Here is a 23,673-nt window from a genome sequence, read left to right on the forward strand (position 1 = left end):
GGCAGCCCCCAGGAGATCAGGCCCAGGGCCCCGAGGGACACTTCAGGCACTGTGAAGCCACTGCTCTTGAATTCCATCTTCAATAGCCTCTGTCGGGCAGGAAGCCCAGGGCTGACCTACACGCACGCCCAGTGTCCTGACGTCTCAGGGCAAGACTCTCAAAAACATTCCTGGAGCATCCGCTGTTTTCAGAATCCGTCTCTATTCTGTCCTTTGGAGAGCACAGCTAGGGATGGAAGGTAATTTTTCTAGCATGCTAACTGTATGTCGGGGCGCTCCTCTAAGCTCTTGGTTTATGTTATCTCTCTTAATTCTCTCAAAACCTCCATTAGATGGAAGATTTTAATCACCTTATGCTGGAGAGGAATCTTAGCCCACAGCGTTGAAGGGACGTAATTTGAGAAGTTGAATGAAAAGGGCAAAAAACAAACAGGAAGAGGAAAAGTAAATCCATAAGATACGTTCAAAAATATTAGTAAGCCACTCCTAGTTTACAAAGAAACTACGGAAATTTCCCAGAACTGCAGAGCCACTTAGTGGTGGGCGTAAGGTTCAAACTCACATCGTTGAAAATCAGAGCTCTTTCTCACCAACATACAGTGACTTTTTTTTTTTTTTCTTTTTGTCTTTTGTTTTTTTAGGGCTGCACTTGCAGCACATGGAGGTTCCTAGGCCAGGGGTTCAATTGGAGCTACAGCTGCTGGCCTATGCCACAGCCACAGCAACGCCAGATCAGAGCTGCATCTTTGACCCACACCACAGCTCATGGCAACCCCGGGTCCTCAACCCACTGAGCAAGGCCAGGGATCGAACCTGCAACCTCGTGGTTCCTAGCCAGATTCATTTCCGCTTTGCCACAACGGAAACTCCCACATACGGTGACTTTCAGAACACTCACTATTTATGCCACAGGCTCTGTTCATCACATTGCCAACCTCCTCACAGCCATTAGTGAAGACCGTTCCATTATCACCAGCATATTACAGATGAGGAAGCTGGAGAACCAGGGAGCTACGAAAACTTGCTAAATTTCACATAGCTGCTAAATGGCTGGAATTTGACCCAAGCACAGCCACCTCCTAGGCATCTTGTTGGGTTTGAGGACAGTGACAAACATAACATTGTCTGGCTGTGTTATGGTAGCAAAGTTTTTCCTTTTTTTTTTTAAACCCCAGACCCCATATCGTTCCCCAGAGCAGGAATGTTGAAGCACCTATGTGGTAATTGTATTCACAATTGGATACCACTCAGCAGTCATGAGAAATGAACTATTGACATATGCGACAGCATGGGCGAGTCCCAGAAGCATGCTGAAGGAAAGCCACCTTCACACAAAAGATTACATACCGGATCATTCCATTGATACGATGGTCTGGAACAGGCAAAGTGAATCTCTGGTATGGTTTGGGTAGTTTTCCATTAGAATAGGATTTGCCTCTTGCAAGAGGCAATTAACTGGGAAAGGGCATTTAGAGAACTTCCGGGGGGAGCAGTGGTAATATTCTATACCTTGATAGCTGCTTGGGTCACACGGGTATGTGCATTTGTCAAAACTCAGCAAATGTAGGGCGTTCCCGTTGTGGCTCAGCAGGTTACGAACCTGACTGGAATCTGCGAGGTTGCAGATTCAGTCGTGTAGGTTGCAGACGAGACTCGGATCCCTCATTGCTGTGGCTGTGGTGTAGGTTGGCAGCTGCAGCTCCGATTCAACCCCTCGCCTGGGACCTTCCGTATGCTGCAGGTACAGCCCTTTAAAAAAAAACAAAAACAAAAACAAAAACAAAAACCTCAGTAAATGTAAAACACAAGTTTTGTGTGTTTCATTATGTATAAATTTTGCTTCAAAAGATTAAAAACATTTAAATAAACATTGGATTCCAGGTAATAGTAGGCAGGCTAAAGCCTTTAAGGGACATGTCCCAGTGCTTGCACTTACTTTGAAAGGCACCTTAAAAGCAAGGTTGATTTTTAGTTGGATAGAGGGATGGATGAACGGAGAGTTATATATATATATATATATATATTTTTTTAATGGCAGCACTCTCGGCATATGGAAATTCCATGGCCAGGAATCGAACTTGCGCTTCTGCTGTGACCCAAGCCACTGCAGTCGGGTTCTCAACCCATTGCACCACAGCGGAAACTCTAGATGGTTCTGTTAAAGCGAGTATAGCGGAATGTGACTGGTAACATTTAGGTCGTGCGTATGTTGGTGTTCGCTGTGAAATTCTTTCGACTTGGCTGCAGGTTTTGAAATTTTTTTGTAGTACAGTGCTGGGGGGAAGCAATTATGTGGAGCCCTGGGGTCCCCTAGTGGTGAAGCACGGGGTCCCCAGGATGCAGAGCGCGTCCAGGAGCTTCTTCCGAGGGCCACTGTCATCCTTACGCATGTCTGTTACAGCCCTTATGTGAGCCCCAGTTCTGAGTAAGCATGAAAATGCATGTTTCCTTGGGTCTTCCCTTACCGAGAAAAAAGCCAGAGGCCCAGAGGAGCCTGGCTCAAGGTCTCCCGACTAGAACCCAGACTGCTGATTTCTAGTCACTTTTCCCCCAAAGATCACAGGCTTTTGTTTCAGAGCCCAAGGCTGCAGATCACACCTGCCTGCAGGACGACAGGTAACTGATCGTAGGCGTGGAGCCGGGCAGTAAAACAAACCTTGGGTAGGACTCCACCTGGCGTCGCTTCCTGTAGGTGTATTTGAAGTTGTAGGAAACCAGAGTGGTTTCTACAAATAAATAACCCGGGAAAAGACAAGCCCCTCAGATCAAAGGAAGACGCTGGCCCAAACTTGAACCAAAATCAAGCGTGCTCTTTCGACTCCCATCGGCGGGCAGAGGGAGGAGTGGAGAAAGCCTGTCTGCTGTGCAAACATTCCCTATCCCTGCCCTTCCTGGGTTTGTGTGAGCCTGAGAACGGGAGATGGGAGGAAGGCTGCGCTCTCTGAACCGCTGCCAGGCCCTGCCTCATGACATTCCAGCCCGGCTTCCAGACTCAGCAGGTGCCGGCACATGGGCCTCTCGTTGTGTCCGAACCCAGGGGCCTCCCCTGGGGGCCACATGCCCGTCTTGGGGCTCTCGGGTCAGCCCTCCGGGGCCCGCAGACACTGAGGAATCTTTTACGGCCTCCCTCCTTTGTCCCAAGGTGGTGGTGGTCCTGCTGGTGCTACTGGGGGAAGAGGGAGATGGAAAGAGATGCACGGAAACAGCAGGCCTGACTCCGCATGTCTAATAGGCTCTCAGGTGATGCTGAGGATGCTGGTCCCTGGACCACACTCTGAGCAGCACTGCCAAGGCCCCTCCCCAAGTGGAGCTTAGGGCCAGTAAGCAGACTCGCAAGTACGTATATGACTATAAACTATGGCAGGTGAAGAGAGCAACCTGGACCCTGTGAAAGATATTGACAGAGAGGACCTTCTTCATGTGGGACGGGACTCTCAGGAGAAGCTCGCTAAGAACAGAGCTTTTCATCAGTGGCGGTTCTGCAAATCGTTGTGATTTGTGTGGGCGCATGAGAGGAGGTGAGTTCAAGGTCTTTCTGCTCTGCCGTATTGGCCAGCTCCATCTGGGCTTTACCTGAGACCTGAGGATAGGTGGAGTGGAGGAAAGGATTCCACGGACAGCATGTGCAAAGGTCCTGGGGCAGAAATGGGCTTGGCCCTTTCAGAGGAAATGACCAAGAGACAAGGGTGGCAGGAGTGGAGACTGGATGGAGAGGAGGCCAGGCTGTACAGGGCTGGGTGGGGAGTTCTGACTTCATTCTGGGTGCAGTCAGAGCCATTAGAAGGTTTTAAACAAACACACTGGCCGGTCTGTGGAAAATAGATTGGGTAGGGATGGGGAGTAGGCTGCTAGATGGTTCTTATGGAATCCTACAGAAAAGTCCTGGGTCGTGGTGGTGGCCGTGACCATTTTTTTCTAATGTGGGTCACCTTTCCTGGGGACACATGACAGTTGGAGAAAGGAAGTCTCTTTTCCCAATAAAGTAATATAAGGCCTCATGATTAAAATGGACATTTTATGAGAGCAAAAAGGCTTCTAAGAACTAACTTTCATCTTGCCCTTTTTAGTGAGGCATGTTCTCATAGACACAACTCACACTGGCTTAAACCAATAAGAGCTGTATTGGCCCAGGTAGTTGAAAAGTCCAGGGGTAGTACCAGCTTCAGGCAGAGTTGGATCTGGGTGCTCAAGTGTTGTCTCCCTCCATCTCTGGGCTCTGCCTTCCCCTTTACAAGCTTCATACCAGGCAGGCTCTCCCAGCACACAGGCAACTCCGGGCTTGCCAGGCACAGTGGGATGCGAACCAGCTTTCCTAAAAGTTCCACGTCCCCTTTGTCTTGGGTCGTGTGACTGTCCTTGAACCAATCGCAACAGCCAGAGAATGGAATATAGCCATTGGCCAGGTTGGGTCACACATTCCCTGGGAGCCAAGGTTGGGTGGTTTAGCCCCACTTGGGCCCAGGGATGGAGAGTGAGGGAGAGCTAGTTGCCAAGGAAAGAGTGAGGTGCTCCAGGTAGGAAAAGGGAAGCAGGCAGGCAAGACCCACAGAGGTCCACTTGGGTTCTAAAGATCCAGGTTTCATGTTTCCTGGAATTTTCTTTGTCCTGCCCTCATCAAGTTCTCCCTTTGTCTCATTCCATTGGAAGATAGCCCATTCTCCCACCTGTCTTCAAGACTGATTCTCCCCTTGGGAAAAACTCAGCTTCATCACCTTTGGTGAATTTGGGTCAGGAACCCACCTCTCTTGAAAACAGTCGGCTCAGGGGCAGGAGCACTTTGCCTGGGTCGGAGGGCCTTTGCCCCTAGGCAGCCTTATTTCCAGTTTGAAGGGTGCCTCTTGTTCACGATCCAGGTGCCAGATTGCAGTGGTGGGTCTCTCCTAGTCTAAACACAGGTCTCAACCCAGGCCTCTGAACGGGCACTGCCTGCATTAGAGTCATCCTGGGAATCAGGGGTGTGTGCCAATGTGGCTCACTGGGGACCTGCTCAGACCCGCAGCATCAGAAGCCCTGGGGGTGGGGGTGTGATCTGCATGCTTCTGAAAGGACTCTCTCTCTTTCCCTCCCTGCCTCCCATCCTCCTTCCATCCCTCCTTTCTTTTCTTTAAGTCAGAAAGTGGGTGCCTTAGAACCCCAGCTCTATGATACAGATAGTTTGAATACACAGAACAGAACCTCTTCAGAACCACTCTAATAATAGGTAGTATTTTTCACGGCCCTGTGGTTTTGAGACCATCTCTCCTCTCTCCAGGCGTGTGCCGAGTGGCCCACTCAGCTGGAAGGCAGCCTTTTTATTTTATTTATTTATTTTTAATGAGTTTTATTTTTTCCATTATAGTTTGTTTACAGTGTTCTGTCAATTTCTACTGTAAGCAAAGTGACCCAGCCACACACACACACACACACACACACACACACACACACACATCCTTTTTCTCACATTATCCTCTATCATGTTCCATCACAAGTGACTAGAGTTCCCCTGTGCTATACAGCAGGATCTCATTGCTTATCTATGCCAAATGCAATAGTTTGCATCTATTAACCCCAGACTCCCAGTCCATCCCACTCCCTCCCCCTCCCCCTTGGCAACCACAAGTCTATGGTCCAAGTCCATGAGTTTCTTTTCTGTGGAAAGATTTGTTTGTGCCGTATATTAGACTCCAGATATAAGTGATCTCGTATGGTATTTGTCTTTCTCTTTCTGACTGACTTCACTTAGTATGAGCGTCTCTAGTTCCACCCATGTTGCTGAAGGCAGCCTTTTTAGACTCTGTCACATGACTTTCTTCCTCCTGGGCACCAGAATCTTGACAACAGGTGTAAGTGGGGCCCGTGCAGTCCACAATGACCTAGGCACAGTGCCTGCAAGTGTCACTACCAGTCACCATCGGCTGTTTGTGTTGAAGCCAATTGCCAGGATGAGAGCAGTCTATGTCCATTTAAAGCAGTATGCACCCCAGCGAATACAATGCCATCCAGTAGCGGTGTTTGGTTTTTATGTTTTTTAATTTTTAATTGAAATATAGTTGACTTGCAATGTTATGTTCATTTCAGATGTACAGCAAAGTGACTTAGTTATACATATATATATATTTTTGTTTCTTTTTCATATTGTTTTCCATTATAGGTGATCCCAAAATACTGACTGTAGTTCCTTGTACTATCTAGTAGGTCCTTTTAAAGCAAAACCCACCTGATTGGATAACTGATGAAGTGCTGAGCCATGTGGGTCCTGCCGTGATGAGAGGCGTGGTTTTTCTCATCACTCCCACCCTAGCTGTGAGGTCCCCCTGCCATCCTCTGCCCTCCCCTCTCAGCTCTAGTACCTGGCCTCCTGCTCCCACCTGGCATCCTTCACCTGCTGGGTCCCTATGCTTGGATATCCCCATGGCACCCTGCCCTGTCCCTCCCTTCAGCTCTCTGCTCATATGTCACCTTCTCAGCAAGAACATCCCTATCCACCCCCACAAAATAGCCGCTTCTTCCCACCTCACCTGCTTGATTTACCTTCATCATTCTTGATACCATCAGACACATACAGGATGCGTTGATTTGTTCTTTATTCTTTTGCTACTCTCCCCCAGCCCCACCTAACCCAGGGCAGGGTCTTTTTCTGAGCCTCTGTGGCCCAGTGCCTAGAACCAGCATCCAGTTAGCACTCAATACATACGTGTTGAATTAATCCAACTCAGGCAGAGTCCTCTGAGCTGCAACCCCATCCTCTCCCATCCCTCCCCTCCGCCCCTGCCAGCAGCATCTTTATAAAATACACATGTTTCCCTGACTCTTCTGCTCTGCCACTGGCCCCTCAGGCTTTCAGGGTAAAGTCCAACCTCCTTGACTTTGCACCAAAGATGCTTAAGGAACAGGACCCTGTGCTCTGCTTGTCTCTGCCGTTCTTCGGCACTGGCTGCACCCTCTGTCTTATGGAGCCCCGATTTTCTGTCATTTGGAATGAATCTGTTTGTGATCCTGTTAGGTCGGACCCCCCGCAGTGTGGAGGATGGATTAGAGGGGTCAGCAGATACCCCAGGAGGCGTTCAGGAGGGGCCCAGGGCAGAAATCTTTCTGGAGCCTCAGAAACAAGTGGGCACACATTGGTCAACTTCAGGCCAGGAGAAGTGCCAAGCCCACTGCTGATGGTCGTATTTTCAGTGAAAAAACATAATTGATGAAGTGTTTATTGCTGCAGTCACTCATCCAGCTAGCAGAGCACACATAACCCGCCAGGAAGGTGTGTAGCCCAGGGTTTGACTTGGGCAGCTCTAAGTTCTGACTCAGTCTAGGGACAGGCTTCCCTTTGCGGGTCACTGAACTCTGTGATGGGGCTGCTCTGGGCATCACCTGACTTTTCAGTCGCCGGCTGCCGGGCTGAAGGGCTCTGATGGGCCTCACCGCGTTTGCCCAGTGGCATAGTTTCCTCCTCCCCTGCACCACCTTCCTGACAGCTGCCCCTTGCCCAGCAGGTGTTGTGTGTTCATCCATGGACTCCCCCAAGAAGAGCAACAATTCAATCCTGGGATGTATTAGTAAGTCATTAAAAAACAAAAACAGGAGTTCCCGTCGTGGCTCAATGGTTAATGAATCCGACTAGGAACCATGAGGTTGCGGGTTCAATCCCTGGCCTTGCTCAATGGGTTAGGGATCCGGTGTTGCCATGAGCTGTGGTGTAGGTTGTAGACGCGGCTCGGATCCCACGTTGCTGTGGCTGTGGTGTAGGCCGCTGGCTACAGCTCCGATTCGACCCCTAGCCTGGGAACCTCCATATGCCGCAGGTGCAGCCCTAGAAAAGGCAAAAAGACAAAAAAAAAAAAAAAAAAAAAAAAAAGAAGACAAAAAAAACACACCAAAAACAACCCCCCCCAAAACCTTCCCTCCTCATCTCTTCTGAGAGCTCTGTTTCGCTTGAACGTTAGGGACAAGCCAAGCCCTCTTGGAGTAAAGCGGTGAACCAAACTGCCCACCTAAAAGATGTGCTCCAGCTTGCCCCCTGGGCCTCGGAGGTGGCCGCAATCTCCCCCACCGCCTCTGGACTCTTTTTAATAGGAAAGCTGACTCTTTCAGGACCCAAGACTCTGGCCTGCCATGTCTGCCACGCTTCACAGTGTCCAGGCAGAATCGTTGCCCAGAGCGTAGGGTGGGGCTTCCATTAGGTCAAGTTTGTGGATGTTTTCCCCCATTTTTTCTCCATAAACACATTGCCCCATTGGGGCAGGTTTCCTATGTAAAGCCCTCTATGCCAACTTTTGAGAAAGCATCCATTGCTTAACGGTACCTCTCAGCGGATGACACAGCACTGCCAACTTGTCAGCGCAAGAAGCTAAAAATCTCAGCCTTGTTGGCCACGCTGATGATTAGCTGCCTCAGGCAGTGAACGGGGATGGTGGTGATAAACTAACCTTGTGGTACCTTCAGCCCAGTGGGCCACTCGCTGTGTCACCCACATCACATGGATCATTCCATCCCATGCAGGAGCCCTAGAAGGCAGCTGCAGCGAGTCTCCCATTTTACAGCTGAGGAGACTGAGGCTTAGACTCTTAAGTGAAAGGCCAAGTTCACCCTTAAGTGGGAGATCTGAGACTTAAATTCGGGTCTTGGGACACAGCCTGCATGCTGAGCGACGGTCAAGTATTTAGGAGGCTGACATTTAAGGGATGGTTGACAAGTGTCTCTTTTTGGACTGAATTGACTCTCTGAACTAGTGATTCTCAAACTTGACCAACATCAGAATCACCAGAGGGCCTATTAAAGCACAGATCGCTGCGCCAGCCCCCTGGGTTCTGAGTTAGCGAGTCGGTAGGTCTGGAGTGGGGCTGAGACTCTGCGTTTCTAACAAGTGGGTTCAGGGAGACCATGATGAGAACCCTTGCTCTGAACTTGCTAGAAACTCCTGTTTGATCTTCTAAACCACTCTGAGTACTGAGGCTCTGAATCTGAGCCATTTAACAGAAGTTTCTACAGTGATGGAATGTTCCAGATCTGCATGCCAAACATGGTAGCCGCTAGCCACCAACAGCTATGGAGGACTTGAAATGTATCTAGTATGACAGAGGAACTGGGTTTTTATTTTATTCATTTATGTATTTGCTTTTTAGGGCCACACCTGAGGCATATGGACATTCCCAGGCCAGGGGTTGAATCAGAGCTACAGCTGCCGGCCTACACCACTGCCACAGCAAAGCGGGATCTGAGCCGCATCCGGGATCTACACCACGGCTCACGGCAACACTGAATTGTTAATCCACTGAGCGAGGCCAGGGATCCAATCTGCATCCTCATGGATACTAGTTGGATTCATTTCCGCAGAGCCACAAGGGGAACTCCATAACCCCATAAGGGTTTTTAATTGCATCTGACTTTAATTAAATTTAAATGTCCATAGCCACATGGGACTAGCAGCTACCGTATTGGACAGCATAGCTGTAAACAAAAAGACAAGTTAGACATGTCATTGTGGCTAAATTGTTTACTCCAGTGTTAAACCTCAAGCCAGTGATTGGAAGTTAACTCTTCATTAGCAAACATCTGGTTTGTTGGGAGCATCAGGCTCATCATTTAGACGGTGGTGCCTGATGCAGTAGATGATGGGACCGGGGCATCACTTTGAAGGCGGGATCTTACCTCCCTTCTCCACCAGGGCCAGCTCAGTGCCCACTCCTGGGATGCTAAGACCACATGTATAGCGTGAATGGGAGGGGAAACAGTGCTTCAGAGCTGCCTTCCTCCCCACTGTGATGGGTGAGAGCTCTGACCCTGCCAGCCCCAGGAAGTGATCCATTGGTGAGATGAGAGATGTGGATCTGATGGTACAGAAGGACCTCACAGGGTTTGCGCGAATATGCTTGGGGAGGTCTGTAATGGTGAATTTCTCTTACCACGTAGAATGGCAGCATTTCTTCTCTAAGGCTCTGCAGGTGGCTCCCCACTGAGGATTTCCCCTATCAAAGGCGATATTTGCTTGGGGCAGATGATTTAAGACTCTATGGAGGAGTTCCTGTTGTGGCGCTTTGGAAACGAATGCGACTAGTAACCATGAGGTTGAAGGTCTGATCCCTGACCTCGCTCAGTGGGTTAAGGATCCGGTGTTGCCGTGAGCTGTGGTGTAGGTCGCAGATGCGGCTTGGATCTGGTGTTGCTGTAGCTGTGGCATAGGCTGGCAGCTGTAGCCCCAGTTGGATCCCTAGCCTGGGAACTTCCATATGCCACGGATGCGGCCCTAAAAAGCAAAAAAAAAAAAAAAAAAAAAAAAAAAGAGAGAGACTCTACAGAAGTATGTAGGGTTCCTGGGGCAAGTGTTTCCTATCCAAATTATGACCTAAAGTGATGCCTCAATTGAAACAGGGGCAGGAAGAGATGGGCCCAGGCTTCCCCCTCCCCCGCCTTCCTCCCAAGCAAAAAGGATGGCAGGGAAGGGGATGCATGGTCCATAATTTGGAATCAGATGGTAGTTCTCCTATCAGACACTGGTTCAGATTTCCATTTACTGCTCCTGCTTGATATGAGCACCACTCTTCTGCTCTATGGGCCTCAGTTTGCCCATCTATAAAACAGGGAAGATGGGGTTGTACTAGGTCCTTGCTACTCAAAGCATGGCCCACCGCGCCGCAAGCAGCAGCCTCCTTGGAGCTGGTTGGAAATGCAGTCAGACCCCACCCCCGACCTGCAGAGGAGAATCTGCATTTTAAGAAGTTCCCTGGGTGGTTCAGGTGCACAGCCAAGGGCCAGCTGGAAAGGCTCTCTTATTGCCATCAGCTCTTACGTTCTGTGTGCCTGACACTAACTGGCAAGTTGCTTAGTTTTGAGGAATTAGGAGCACAGTTTCTGGAGAAGAGACCAGGCTTTGCACATCCTTGGTCTTTACAGCAGGGAGAGAGGTCTGGGCAGGTGTCTTTCCTACAGGAGGTAATAGCTCCTGCCAGAGGACCATGTACTATGGGGGGTTCCCTGGGAGATGCTCTGGTTGGCAGAAGCAGAGACTCTTCTGAATGCTTCTCTCTGAGGAGGTGGGCATGGCTTCTGTTCCCTGGGGTCCCTAGCATAGCAGCCCCACACTGAGAAAGGGCTCCCCAGAGTCGGGACTTTTTCTGTGTTCTCCTGTCATCAGGAGGAAGTTTGGGCTGCCCTTTCTCCTGCATCCTTCTTCTCCCTGGGGATGCTGAGGATGCTGCATCAAGACCAGTTGATTGAGATGTGCATTCCTCTGCCAGCAGGCAGCTGGGCCTGGGCTGGGATAAGTAGCAGGTGGTCCAGGGAGGAGGGCAGGGCTCCTGCAGGGAATGTTCTAAAGGACTTTTTGTAGTTGGTTGGAGGAGCTTTCTATCCAGAGGGAACGAGATCTTGGGGCTCTGCCTTCCTGTTGCCATGGTTTTCTCATAGCCACTGAGATGGACCTGTGGCTTCTTATCCAGAAAAGGATCTGAGTCACACCTGTGCAGGTAACCCGGCCTGCATCAGCCCCATTAAGCCCTCCAGGAGCCATGGCTGGATTTTAGAGCCTGTGAAGGAGAAACCCAGGTCGTAAAGAAAGGGGACACCAAGGCTTTCCTGACTGCGAGAGAGCTGGACGGAGATTCCTGCCACCTTCCCCTAACTTCACCCCAGCTTGCTTTCAGGATCATTAATCTGTTGACAATGGCATGAATCAAACATTCCCTCCTCCCTCTGTGCCCGGCCGGGAGCTCCGTGGGGGTGGTGTTATTGTTTCTGTTTTATGGAGCATGGACTCCGGAGCCAGACCTCCTGCATTCAGACCCTGAGTGTGCCACCTACTATCTCTGTGACCCTCCGCAGCACCCCAGGCCCCAGCCCACACTTATTAAATCAGAATCAGCATTTTAGGCCACTGTTGAGTGGCGGGGGGAGGTCTCTGCCCAGCAGAGTTGGAGAAGTGCTGGTTGTCTAGTATCCTACCAGCACCAACATTCTCATCGTTTGCGATGACTTTGCAAATGATTTAATTTTTCGGAGTCAGAAGCCCAGTTTCTGGAGGAGGGAGCAGACTTTGAACTTTGCCACCTGCCAACTGTGTGCCCTGGGCAAGTTGGACCCTTCGCGCCTCAGTTTGCCCTGTCTGTAAACTGGAGATTCACACCCCTACCTTCCATCCCCAGCTATGAATGACTGAATCCGTTGGTATATGAAAAGTGCATAAAGCAGTGCCTGCCACCTAGAAAAGGCTGTGTGGGTGTTTGCTGTGATTGTCATTATCATCATTGAGGGTGAGAAACCTGTGAACTTCAGAAAGATTATTTGAATTACTCAAGGATGCTGTTGTGTATAGGGTACCACAGGCTGGGTGGCTTAAACAACAGAAGTTTATTTTCTCACTGTTCTGGAGGCGGGAAGTCCAGGATCGGGAGTTCACGTTGGGGCTCAGTGGGTTGAGGACCCAACATAGTCTCCGCGAAGATGTGGGTTCGATCCCTGGCCTTGCTCAGTGGATTGAGGATCTGGTGTTGCTGTGAGCTACGGCATAGGTTTCTTCCAAGGCTTCTCTGTTCGGCTTGTAGATGGCATCTTCTTCCAGTGTCCCCTCATGGCCTTCCTTCTGTGTCCTTGTCCTGATCTCCTTGTTTCATAAGGACATCAGTCATACTGGATTAGGACTCACCCATATAATTTCATTTTACCGTAATTACCTCGTGAAAGGTCCCTTCTCATCCTGAGGGCCCAGGGGGTTAAGTCTGTAGCATAGGTATGGTTTTTTTCCTCCCTCTTTTTTTCAATTATTCAATGAATTTATTACATTTATAGCTGTACAATGATCATCACAATCCAATTTGATACGATTTCCATCCCACACCCCCAGCACATCCCCTCACCCCCCAAACTGTCTCCTTTGGAAACCATAAGTTTTTCAAAGTCTGTGAGTCAGTATCTGTTCTGCAAAGAAGTTCATTCTGTCCTTTTTTCAGATTCCACATGTCAGCGAAAGCATTTGCTGTTGGTGTCTCACTGTCTGATTGACTTCACTTAGCATGATGATTTCTAGGTTCATCCATGTTGCTAAAAATGCCGGTATTTCGTTCCTTTGAAGGGCTGAGTCATATTCCATTGTGTATATGTACCACCTCTTCTTTAGCCACTCCTCTGTCGATGGACAGTTAGGTTGTTTCCATGTCTTGGCTGTTGCAAAGAGTGCATCATAGGTATCTTGAGGGAACATAATTCAGCGTGTAACAGACTTGTCATGAAGTGGCATAAAAGTAAGTCAAACTGTCCAAGAGAATTCATGAGGGCGTGGTTGTTCCAAAGCCCCCCCATCTCAGCAGGAGACTCGTGGCCTGTATATGTGCGGGTCATCGGAATAGAAGCGGCCCAGATCCATTAGGCTGAAATCAAAGATTTCCCCTGAGCTCTGCCCAGTGACGCAAAGAGGGAATGTCCAGACATGTTACATCTGGACAGTGATCATCTCTTCATCTCCCTTTGCCCAGGAAGACGGCCGCCGGTCATTCTGCCATATTGTTCCTTGTGCTTTTCTCTCTCCTCTGGCCAGTAGGATACTGGGGGTGGGGGTGGGGGTAGGGATGGAGGTGCCGGGGGTAGGGACGGGGTGGGAGTCGTATCTGATTCTTCTCGGTACCTCCCACAGGACGTAATCCAGAGACCAGGATAGATGAGATAACGTTTTTAGAGCCAGCCCATCTCGGGTGGCCCTTAGAAGAGTAACCCCTGGTTATGAGTAGTAGCACTGTTTGCATTTTAAAAATGAGAAGACTGGGGCACAGAGAGGTTGAATGATTTTGTCTTAGGTCACACAGCTGGTGGGGGCTGGAGTTGGAACTCTAACCAGGTTCTCCGAGCTCACATCCCACGCTCCTTCATCCACAGTGTCTCAGGTCTTTCATACCAGTGGCTCCCACAGTTTGAGCCCTGACCCTGGGTCGGGCATAGAGCCATATTCTGCTCATGTAAAGGCATCTCCTTTGAGCCTCACAATGCTCTTGGAATTTAGGAAGCATTATTTTAGTTTTATAGATTAAAAAAGTGAGGTCCTCAGAGTTCCCATCATAGTACAGTGGAAATGAATCTGACTAGGAACCATGAAGTTGCGGGTTCGATCCCTGGCCTCGCTCAGTGGGTTAAGGATCCAGTGTTGCCATGAGCTGTGGTATAGGTCACAGATGCGGCTTGGATCTGGTGTTGCTGTGGCTCTGACGTAGGCCGGCAGCTACAGCTCCGATTAGACCTCTAGCCTGAGAACCTCCATATGCCACAGGTGTGGCCCTAAAAGGACAAAAAACAAAAATAAAACAATACAAAACAAAACAAAAAGTGAGGTCCAGGAGGTCAGTGGGTTTCTCCAATGTGAGCTGCAGAGCTGGGATGGAAGACTCTGGAGCCTGTGCTTCTGGTCACCAAAGTGTCCTGCTGTTCTGAGCTGAGCCTTTTCTAGGTTTTCGAGAAATGACAGTTGCCTCTGTGCAAGTGTGACAGGGAGAGTGATGGCTGTCCCAAACTCATTCCAGATCACCCTGGAGTCCCATCTCACTCCCTGCCTTGGAGCTTAAGCCAACCCTCCCCCTACCTCCTTCTCCTCCTTGTTTCTTTTCTGTTCTTGGCCGCACCCGCAGCATATGGAGGTTCCCAGGCTAGGGGTTGAATCAGAGCTGCAGCTGCCAGCCTATACCACGGCCACAGCAACGCCAGATCCGAGCTGCATCTGTGACCTACACCACAGCTCACATCAATGCCAGATCCTTAACCCACTGAGCAAGGCCAGGGATCGAACCAGCATTCTCATGGATACTAGTTGAGTTGTTACCACTGAGCCAGAATGGGAACTCCTCCCCTTGTTTCTAACAATCCCCAAAGAACGTCCTTGCTTCTGCAGCCTCTGTAGGAAGCAGGACCTCGCAGTCCGTGGGATGCTTCCTTGCTAATGCTGCTGCTCTGGGGAGTCGGAGCAAAGATGCAGGGGCCTCCCTGGAGGCTGGAATAACCCTTTGTTCCTCTTGCTCTGCAGGTGACAAAGCCCAGGACCCCAGGGCCGCTGTGGCCGGGGCTCCCTGAAGGAAGAGCAAAACTCCAGGCCCTTGGTATGAGATGGCAGAGAGGAGGAGCAGAGACAGACGGCGGCAGGCGACGCCCCTCCGTGTCCCTCTGGGGCCTGGCAAAGAGCACAGAGCCACAGCTGGACTGGGGGAAGACTGAGCTTCTGGAAAACTTTAGCCTGTTATTGTGAAGACTTGGGGAGTATCCCGGAGGGCCAGCCTTCCCCAGAGCATGTCCACGATCTTCGTCCTGCCAAAGGGGTTCGCTGCATCCCTTGAAAGAAGAGGCCCGTGTAGGGCCCCAGTGAGGGCAGCGTTCAGCCAGCCTCCAGCCAGCAGCTTCCTGCGGAAACTTCAAGCATTTTTAGCCAACGTGGACTCTTCCCAGGCCTGCAACAGCTGGGAACCGTTTCAAGACCATATCTTGCCAGCTGGAGAAGCTGATTCCCAACTCCTGTTGCCAGAGAGCTTTTAGTGGCCAACAGAGAAAGCTGTTTCCCTTGGGGAAGAATTCCCAAGCGAAATTTGAGAATCGTCAAGATTTGCGACGGCAGAAGGTTTCTCCAGGTTTCTGTACACAGGCCCTGGAAGCCACTCCTGGGCAAGAAAGCCCGAAGCACCACCCCTTAGCAATGTGGTGTCCCTGCTTTGGGGCAGGGGGATCTCTTTGCCTCCAATGGCTCAGACCCACCTGGCGCTGAGACCAAAGGTCTCCTCATGTTGGGGAAAAGAGGTTTTGAGCATTATCCGTCCTAGTGGCGTTGTTTTTACATCCATCCAGAAAGTGGGGTTTCATTTTGTTGGTTTTTTTTTGTTTTTTGTTTTTTGTTTTTGTTTTTTGTCTCTGAAATGACCTAGGAGATGTCAGGGACACAAAGTCTGTGTACCCCAACCTTGACCCTGGACATGGGACGTCCGAGGCCCCCAGAATGAGATGCCTGGATGAGGGTCACCCAGCAGTTAGGGTGGGAGGGGTGCCCGCACCCAGGTTGCCTCCCACACCGTGGTGCCTGCTACACTCCTTTACCTGCTCACGCCCCAAAGTCCAGGCTCCTTTCATGGAGCCCCAGGATTGATTCAGGGCTTCTCAGCAGTAAAGAGCAAATTACCTTTGGTTTTTCTAAACTGATGGAGACTTGAAGGCTGGGCTCTGGCTTCCCCTGAGGACCACAAAACACTCCTGTCCCTGGTGTCCCCTCCTTTCCACGGCATGAAAGCGGACACTCTTATGGGCTCCATGGGAAAGGCACCATTCCCAGATGCTGTGGTGTGTAACTTCAGTGACCCTGTAGAGGCGGCTAGAATGGGTCCTGTTGTTCTCTGCGGATCGGGCCAGGGCCAGGCAGGGTGCCCGCTGAGAGGACACGGCGGGCATTGATGCTGAGAATACTGTTTCCTCCCTCCCCCGCCTCCCGGGAGCACCTGGGCAGGAGGGACCAGGCATGGGGCCAGCGTGCTCTCCTTCGGACCCTCCTTCCTGCCCACACAAAGCCCTTTACCTGGAGCTGAAAGGTCAGGGAGGGTCAGATTTGTCCTTGATCTTGTTCAAAGGGAGGAGCCTGTGGCGGGTGAGAGAAATTTGGCCCCTTTATCAGTGTGGGAGAATATCCGTTTCTCAGCATAACTAGAGTCCTGCTCTGGGGAGGAACTGGGCACCTGGCATGGAAGCTGGCCTCTCCCCGAACCCCAACTAAGCAAACTTGTGCAGCACAGAGAATTTGGAGACAAAGATGTTTCTCCAAGTGACATTATATTCTGAAAGAGGAATCAGTAGCTTTGGTAAAGTTCCTGTCTTTGCAGCTGATCTAGACAGATTCCCATATTCACCTTCTATCTTGAGTGAAAGGGGGGAAAATGGCATTAATAAAACAGAAGCTTAGTAAAAGGGAAATTTAATTCTATCGCACATAAAAATAAATCCACAGCCTAGGGCCATTTCAGGTCTCCACAAGGTCAGAGCTTAGGTTCCCTCTTTCTGTTTACTTTGCCATCTTCAGGGCATGGCTTCCACAACATGGCCCAAAAGAACTGCGAAGAGCCAGCCATCATATCTATATCCCAGCCAGCAGGAAGGAAGAAGGGTGGGGAAAAAAAATCTTCCTATCTTCCCAAGGACATTTCCTGGAACTCACACACTGTACTTTTGCTGTATTGGCCAGAACCTAATTCCAAGGCCACAATTAATTTGTGAGACTGGAGAAGGTTGCCTTTATTCAAGGTGGCCATGTGCCTGGATAAAAATCGGGAGTTCTTTTACTAAGGAGGGAAAAATGGATATTAGGGGACAGTTAGCTTCTCTGCCCTGCTTTCTTCTTGGATAGGTAATATTAAAATAGATTTATAACACACAGGCTTCATATTTAGGATTTCAGGATTATTATCAAGACTTGTTTTAGAAGCACTGACTGATACTAGAAATCAACCAGTCTACATCCTCATTTTTCATATTAGAAAACTGACGCTCAGAGAGGTTGATCGAGTTAGTGGAGATCACACAGCAAGTTGGTGGCATCATGTTCAGTGGGAGTATTTTTTGTTTTCTCTCTGTCTCTTTTTTTAAAAGAAGAAAGCTTCATTCTGGAGGGTGACAAGCTTGAGTGCCGAGGATGAAATTCCATCCATCACTGGGTCTCTGAGCTGCAGGACACAGGCGGGATGATGACAGGACTTGCATGCCCTGATCTGCCTAGCCCTGAGTCATGGCAGCTGGGGACTTCGCACTGGCCAGCTGGAGTATCCCCAAACTGGCATGGCCTCCATGCGTGCACGTGGCCCTGATTCTGTGTGTATCTTTGCCACACACTGACTCCAGCCCGGGGAAGCTGCAGGTCTGACTTGGCGTGCTTCTGTTTCAGGGAGCACTCTGCCAGGATGGGAGCTGCTCACAGGCCGGACGTCTCCTTCAAGGCAATGCTGACAATCAGCTGGTTCATCCTGGCCCGCTTCCCTGAGCCTGCATCCACAGGTGAGTTGACGCAAAGCAGTTGAACCTCTGCATCTCGGCGAGGAAACAGAGCATCTTGTTGAGGCGAGGCTGCTGGGGGCCAGGAGCAGGAGCCCCAGGGTGGGGTCAGCGCGGCTGGGCTCTGCCCTGCCCCTGTTAACTCGCTGATCCTGGGCAAGTCTCATCCTGGGCTTCAGTTTCAGCATTCTTAAAATGAAGGGATTAGACAGGGCTCAGGGGTTACAAACTCAGTGTCTGCAGGCACGTGACACAAAGCTCTGAAGCTGCTCAGGTAGAGATGTGGTCACCTGGGGAGTTCAGGTCCCTTTTAAGGTACGCGTGCTTCTCGGTTCTGGCCAGTTGTTGCCAAGTGGGAAGGGTAGGTGGGGAGCCTGCTGCAGGAGCTGTTGATATAAGAGAAGCCAGAAATCTAGACTTTTATATAAAATCTCTCTCCTAGTTAAATGATGGCTACCAATTGAAATTTGACCAACCACTCAGGGTGAGGGTGAGGCAGGAAAAAACCCACACATCTGCCAGCCAGCTTGCCACCTCTGGGCCCACCTGATCTCAGTGTTCCCTTCCCGCTTTGCCATCATGTGATCTGGGTGTCTTAAAGCACCTTGTTAGCTGGGATGCTATAGGGGAGGTTTAGCTCTGTCTTTCTGATCTCAATATCGTCAACTTTTCCTTTGAGTGATTTTTTTTTTCTTTTGCTTTTTAGGGCCACACCCACAGTATATGGATGTTCCCAAGCTGAGGGTCAGATCAGAGCTACAGCTGTTACCTACACCAAGCAACGCCAGATGTGAGCTGCATCTGCAACCTACACCACAGCACATGGCAATGTTGGATCCTTAACCCACTGAATAAGGCCAGGGATTGAACCCACAACCTCATGGTTGCTAGGTGGATTCATTTCCGATGCATCATGAGGGGAACTCCTCTTTGAGTGATTTTGAATTAACATACAGAAGCACAGGCAGTTTTGTGTGGGCAACAACAACAAAAAAAAGCAGTCAAGGAGTTCCCTCGGGGTGCAGCGGGTTAAGGACCTGACATTTTCACTGCTGTGGCTCTGGTTATAGCTGTGGCAGGGGTTCGATCCCTAGCCCAGGAACTTTCACATGCCATGGGGTGCAGCCAAAAAAATTAAAGTAATGAAATAAACCAAGTGAGAGAGGGGGACAATTTAAAAATTTTGAATAGAAATTTAGTAGTAATACCATTACCATGGATTGCTTTTTAAAAAACACTCTTATTGGAGTTCCTGTCAAGGCTCGGTATTAACAAACCTGACCAGTAACCATGAGGACTCAGGTTCCATCCCTGGCCTCATGCAGTGGGTTAAGGATCTGGCGTTGCCATGCGCTGTGGGGTAGGTTGCAGACATGGCTTGGATCCAGCATTGCTGTGGCTGTGGTGTAGGCCGGCAGCTACAGCTCCGATTCGACCCCTAGCCTGGGAACCTCCATGTGCTGTGGGTGCAGCCTTAAAAAAAGACAAAAAAAAAAAAAAAGAATAAAGGACCTTACGGTGTATTATATCTTGTTTTTTTCAACCCACTGGTGCAAGGAAGTAATTTCTAGTAACTTGTGAAATTCCTTCAATGAGATTCCTTGTAGAATCTTTTCGGTCCATGGATCCGATCTTTCCACCTCCTGGGTGTCTCTTCTGCTTGAGTGTAAACCGTTTGGCAAGGAGGCTCTGCCTCCAGTTCCTTCCGGTCTGTGCTTTTGTCTGACGTCAGAGGCATGCAGAAACCAACCCCTGCCATTCATGCTCCAAGTAGGTCGGGCTTAAATCCACTCTGAATCCTGCTTCCGGCAGGCCCCTCCTGGGAAGGGTGGTTGCCATGGTGACATTTCAGCAAAGGCAATGACCATTTCCGGCCCCTCACCGGTTCCTACAAGTGAAAACCCACTGCAACTGACCTTTACCAACAGCAGAACACCCAGCCCTCAGGAAAGAGCATTTGTCCGTGGCTGGTCTTGTTTCTGCCATGCTTTTGCTGCAGGGTCAGAGCTGCTGGAGCTCTGGGATTTGTGCTCTTGATGCCAGAAGAGCCTGCAAGGGTCAGGCGGACCACCTCTGAATCCAGATGCAAAGACTGACATAAACACACGCAGTTGGAGAATGCAGGGGCGGTTGGGACCCTCCTGGGAGATGTGGGCGGTGAGACCCTCAGGCTTTGTCCCATGGAGCTGGAACCGTTCCTTCTCAGCACACTGATGGCTCCATGCCTGGACCCCTGGGCTCACCAGTCGGCCACATGTGCTCCCCACATGGCTGGGGAGTCACCACCTTGGTGGCAGACACTCCAGGTCCAGGACTAGGTGGAGGGCAGCCGAGGACCCCTGACTGGCCTCTGCTGAAGGCCAGCCAAGCCCCTGACCCAACTGAAGGCAAACCCAGGGACAGGCATTGGTCTTCAGAAGCCCCTCAACGGGACGGAGGCTCCAGAGCCCTCATGACCATCCTTGGCCACTGAGTGCCCGAGCGGGAAGCCCAGCCCCCAGCCCACCCTGGCAGTTTGCTGGCAGCCCTGGGCTTACATTAAAATGGAAAATCCACCAATGAGCAAGTGTCACATTTTTTTTTCACTGTTTTGCCACTGAGTCCCTCGGGGTTTACGAAAGCTGGAAAAGCTGCTTCAGTAAAACTCCAAAGAATGTAAAATTCTCTTCTTAATGGGAAAGGTCCAAAGCCTGAGTTAGGGCTGACAGTGAGACAGATGGGGCCTAAAGGAGGGTGTTATAGGATAGGGGAGGGCGAGGAATGAGACACTGCCCTGAGGGCCCGCACTGTGCCTTGCAGAGAAGAGAAGGGCCCCTGGCTGCTTTCAGGGGGGCTGTGCGATGATGCGATCTGGGCTTCGGGGGCCACATCTGGCAACGGGGAGTGTAGATAGAGGTGCAGGCCCTTCCAGTTCTCTTGACATTTATAAATACAGGCTCAACCATCATGCCCCAGAGACAGCCAACTAGAAATCAAGTCGCATTTGGAACTGACATGCTAGTGAGTGTACTGAAGCCAGAATTCCTCCTGGGCGCCCACCCCACGTGCTGGATATTGTCCACCGCACCCACTTTGCTCAGGAGATGTAGCCTCCCTCAGCCTGAGCGTGGCCGGTGCTACCCTTCCTTCCAGTACCTTCCCGAGGGTCTTCACCCTCTGAAACCTCACCCTGGCCATGGCTTTACTGTGCCTCCCCTTTCCTGCTTCTCCATCCTCAGCTCGGTTATTTCAAAGCCTACTGTTTCAGAGTTCCCGTTGGGGCTCGGCGGAAACAAATCTGACTGGTATCCACAAGGATATAGGTTTGATCCCTGGCCTCGCTCAGTGGGTTAAGGATCAGGCATTGCCGTGAGCTGTGGTCTAGGTCGAAGACACTGTGTGGCTGTGGCTGTGGTGTAGGCTGGCAGCTACAGCTCTGATTGGACTCCTAGCCTGGGAACCTCCATATGCTGTGGGTGCAGCCCTAAAAAGACACACACACATACAGGCATACACACACACAGACACATACACACACTCTACTATTTCATACTCACAGGCTTCCTAGTGAAAGAAAACAGGAGGGCACAGGGCCCGTTCTCTGAGGCAAGTCATTCTTGTTTTGTTTTGCCCACTGTCTCTCCCCACCTCCTTCCCTCTGGGTCCAGGGAGAGTCTTCCTTGTTTCAAAGCGCTGCCATCCAGGGAAATTCTTCCAGTTTCAAACAGTTCTCTTCCCCCCACCACGCATGGTACACTGCTAGAGTAGAGACCCTGCTGAGCCTGTGAAGAGAGGCTCTCTCCCTGGGCTTCTGTTTGGGGAGGGGTGAAGTGTGCAACACCCACCATGGGGACTTTGAGTTCAGCAAAGCGTTCGGACCTGCGAGGCTACCATAGGTCATATTTGACCTCGGGCGTTTGGAGGGTCTGGGACAGAAGCGCCACCTGCCATGAGAGTGGCATCATGCATTTCTCTTTGGTGAGAGTGGTCCTGGCAGCACTCCCCAGAGCCTTCCAGATGCCATCCTCTTTGGTTCCCCAGGGGACAGCTCCTTAGGTGAGAAGAAGCAAGACTGTCATTGGACAGGTGTGGAACCTGCCCCATCAGAGCCAGTGTCTCTTATGGCAATTCCATAGCAGTAACTTTCCAAGTGGCTCCAAGGGACATGCCCCATTATAAGAGGCCCTGCACGCGGGGAAGCCTACAGCATGACATTTCTTCCAGGATAAATATAAACTTCGCGTGGTTCCTCCAAGTTCAGATGCTGCTTACGAATCGGGGGTCACTTTTGTTATAAGCCATGTTGCTTGGTAACAGGGTTTATGTAATACCATCTTTCTAAGGTTTCCAGGGAAACAGAGTGAGAAAACTAACTAAAAGTCAAATCCTCATGCAGAAGGGGGAAGGGCTTTTCAACTCCTCAGACCCTGCTTTCCGAGGAAAAGGATGCCTTGGAATACAAGTCATCTGGATAAATCCTGGCCTAACTTTAGATCTTGGAATGTCCTGAGGAGTCATCTGGTCTACCCTTCATTTTATAAAGGGAAAGACTGAGCCCAGAAGAGGGAAGGGACTTGTTCACAGATACTTGACGAACTAATGAAGGACCTGGGACTGAATCCCAAGGCTCCTTCCTGGCTCCTAAGTCAGGGGTTCTCTTTGGTCTCTAAGGCCCTGCTTTCAGCTCTAGTTGGGAGGAGGCAGGGGCCATGGAAATGCATGATAGCCCCCCCTTGTGGTCTGTGGCAGTCTGTGCTTAGTGAGCTTGGTGGATGGTAGCAGTGACATCTCTCTGTCCTTGGCAGTGGCAGCTGAGTGCCCTGATCAGTGGCCAGAGCTGCAGCCCTGGAACCCTGGCCATGACCCGGACCACTGTGTGTACATTGGCCAGGGCCGAACCCTGCTGCTCACCTCTTCGGCCACAGTCCAGTCCATCCACATCTCAGAGGGAGGTAAGCCAGTCTCCCTCCCCCTGCTCTCTCCGGTCCACTGCCTCGGAGCCATGCAGATGGCTTGCAGGTTACCCTGACTTTAGATGGACAGAACAAATGTCACATGCTTTGGGTTCACATCAGAGCATCTGGTGGTTTGAGATAACCATCAGCACTGCGCACTGAAGAGCGGCTTGTCAGAGGTCCAATCTCAGTAAAAGAAGCATTTATAGAGGAAAATCCTTACGGGTGCTCTGAGTGTTTTTGCTTATCTGATCTTCAGATATTTGCTCATTGAATACACCACCTGCAGTGATGGCAGTAAACCAAGCAGGCCTTATTTACACCTCACGAGGCAGACAGAAAAGTCCCCACCTGTAAGCACAGCAAGCATAGAGTGTATGAAAGCCATGCCCTCTTACCTGCCTGGATGGGATGGGAGCTTAGGAGGTCTGTCTTGGCTCCGTTATAATCTCCTCATTAATACTTGTGTTCTTAAACCTCACTCCCTTCCTATTTCAGGAAAACTAGTCATTAAAGACCAAAACGAGGCCATTGTTCTGCGCACCCGGCACATCCTGATTGACAACGGGGGAGAAATGCATGTTGGGAGTGCCCTCTGCCCCTTCCAGGGCCATTTCAGCATCGTTTTGTATGGAAGGTGAGTAGACAGCGTCCATGGGCCAAGTGCTATTCTTGGATCTGACGGGAAGGAAGCTTTCCAAAGAAGAGAGGGAGATAAGACCGCACGGCTCTAGTGCAAGAAAGGAATTATCATTACATCCTGCCAGCTGGTGATCAT

General features: G+C 50.4%; 1 protein-coding gene across 4 annotated transcripts in view; it reads left to right on the top strand.

Moving 5' to 3' along the window:
• CEMIP (cell migration inducing hyaluronan binding protein) overlaps window positions 1-23,673 on the top strand; it is a 170,014-nt gene that overhangs the window by 71,651 nt on the left and 74,690 nt on the right. For 2 of the 4 annotated variants that reach the window (XM_021098863.1, XM_021098867.1), the window contains 4 exons: window positions 14,972-15,566; window positions 17,855-17,964; window positions 22,746-22,892; window positions 23,394-23,532. In XM_021098863.1, the coding sequence (XP_020954522.1) occupies window positions 17,871-17,964; window positions 22,746-22,892; window positions 23,394-23,532 (380 nt within the window). In that variant the 5' untranslated portion in view covers window positions 14,972-15,566; window positions 17,855-17,870. Of the gene's footprint in view, window positions 1-14,971; window positions 17,965-22,745; window positions 22,893-23,393; window positions 23,533-23,673 lie in introns of all 4 variants that reach the window. The other 2 variants (XM_021098865.1, XM_021098864.1) reach the window with 2 other exon arrangements.

This window comes from Sus scrofa, chromosome 7 (assembly GCF_000003025.6).
Source record: "Sus scrofa isolate TJ Tabasco breed Duroc chromosome 7, Sscrofa11.1, whole genome shotgun sequence".
NCBI classification, from domain to species: domain Eukaryota; kingdom Metazoa; phylum Chordata; class Mammalia; order Artiodactyla; family Suidae; genus Sus; species Sus scrofa.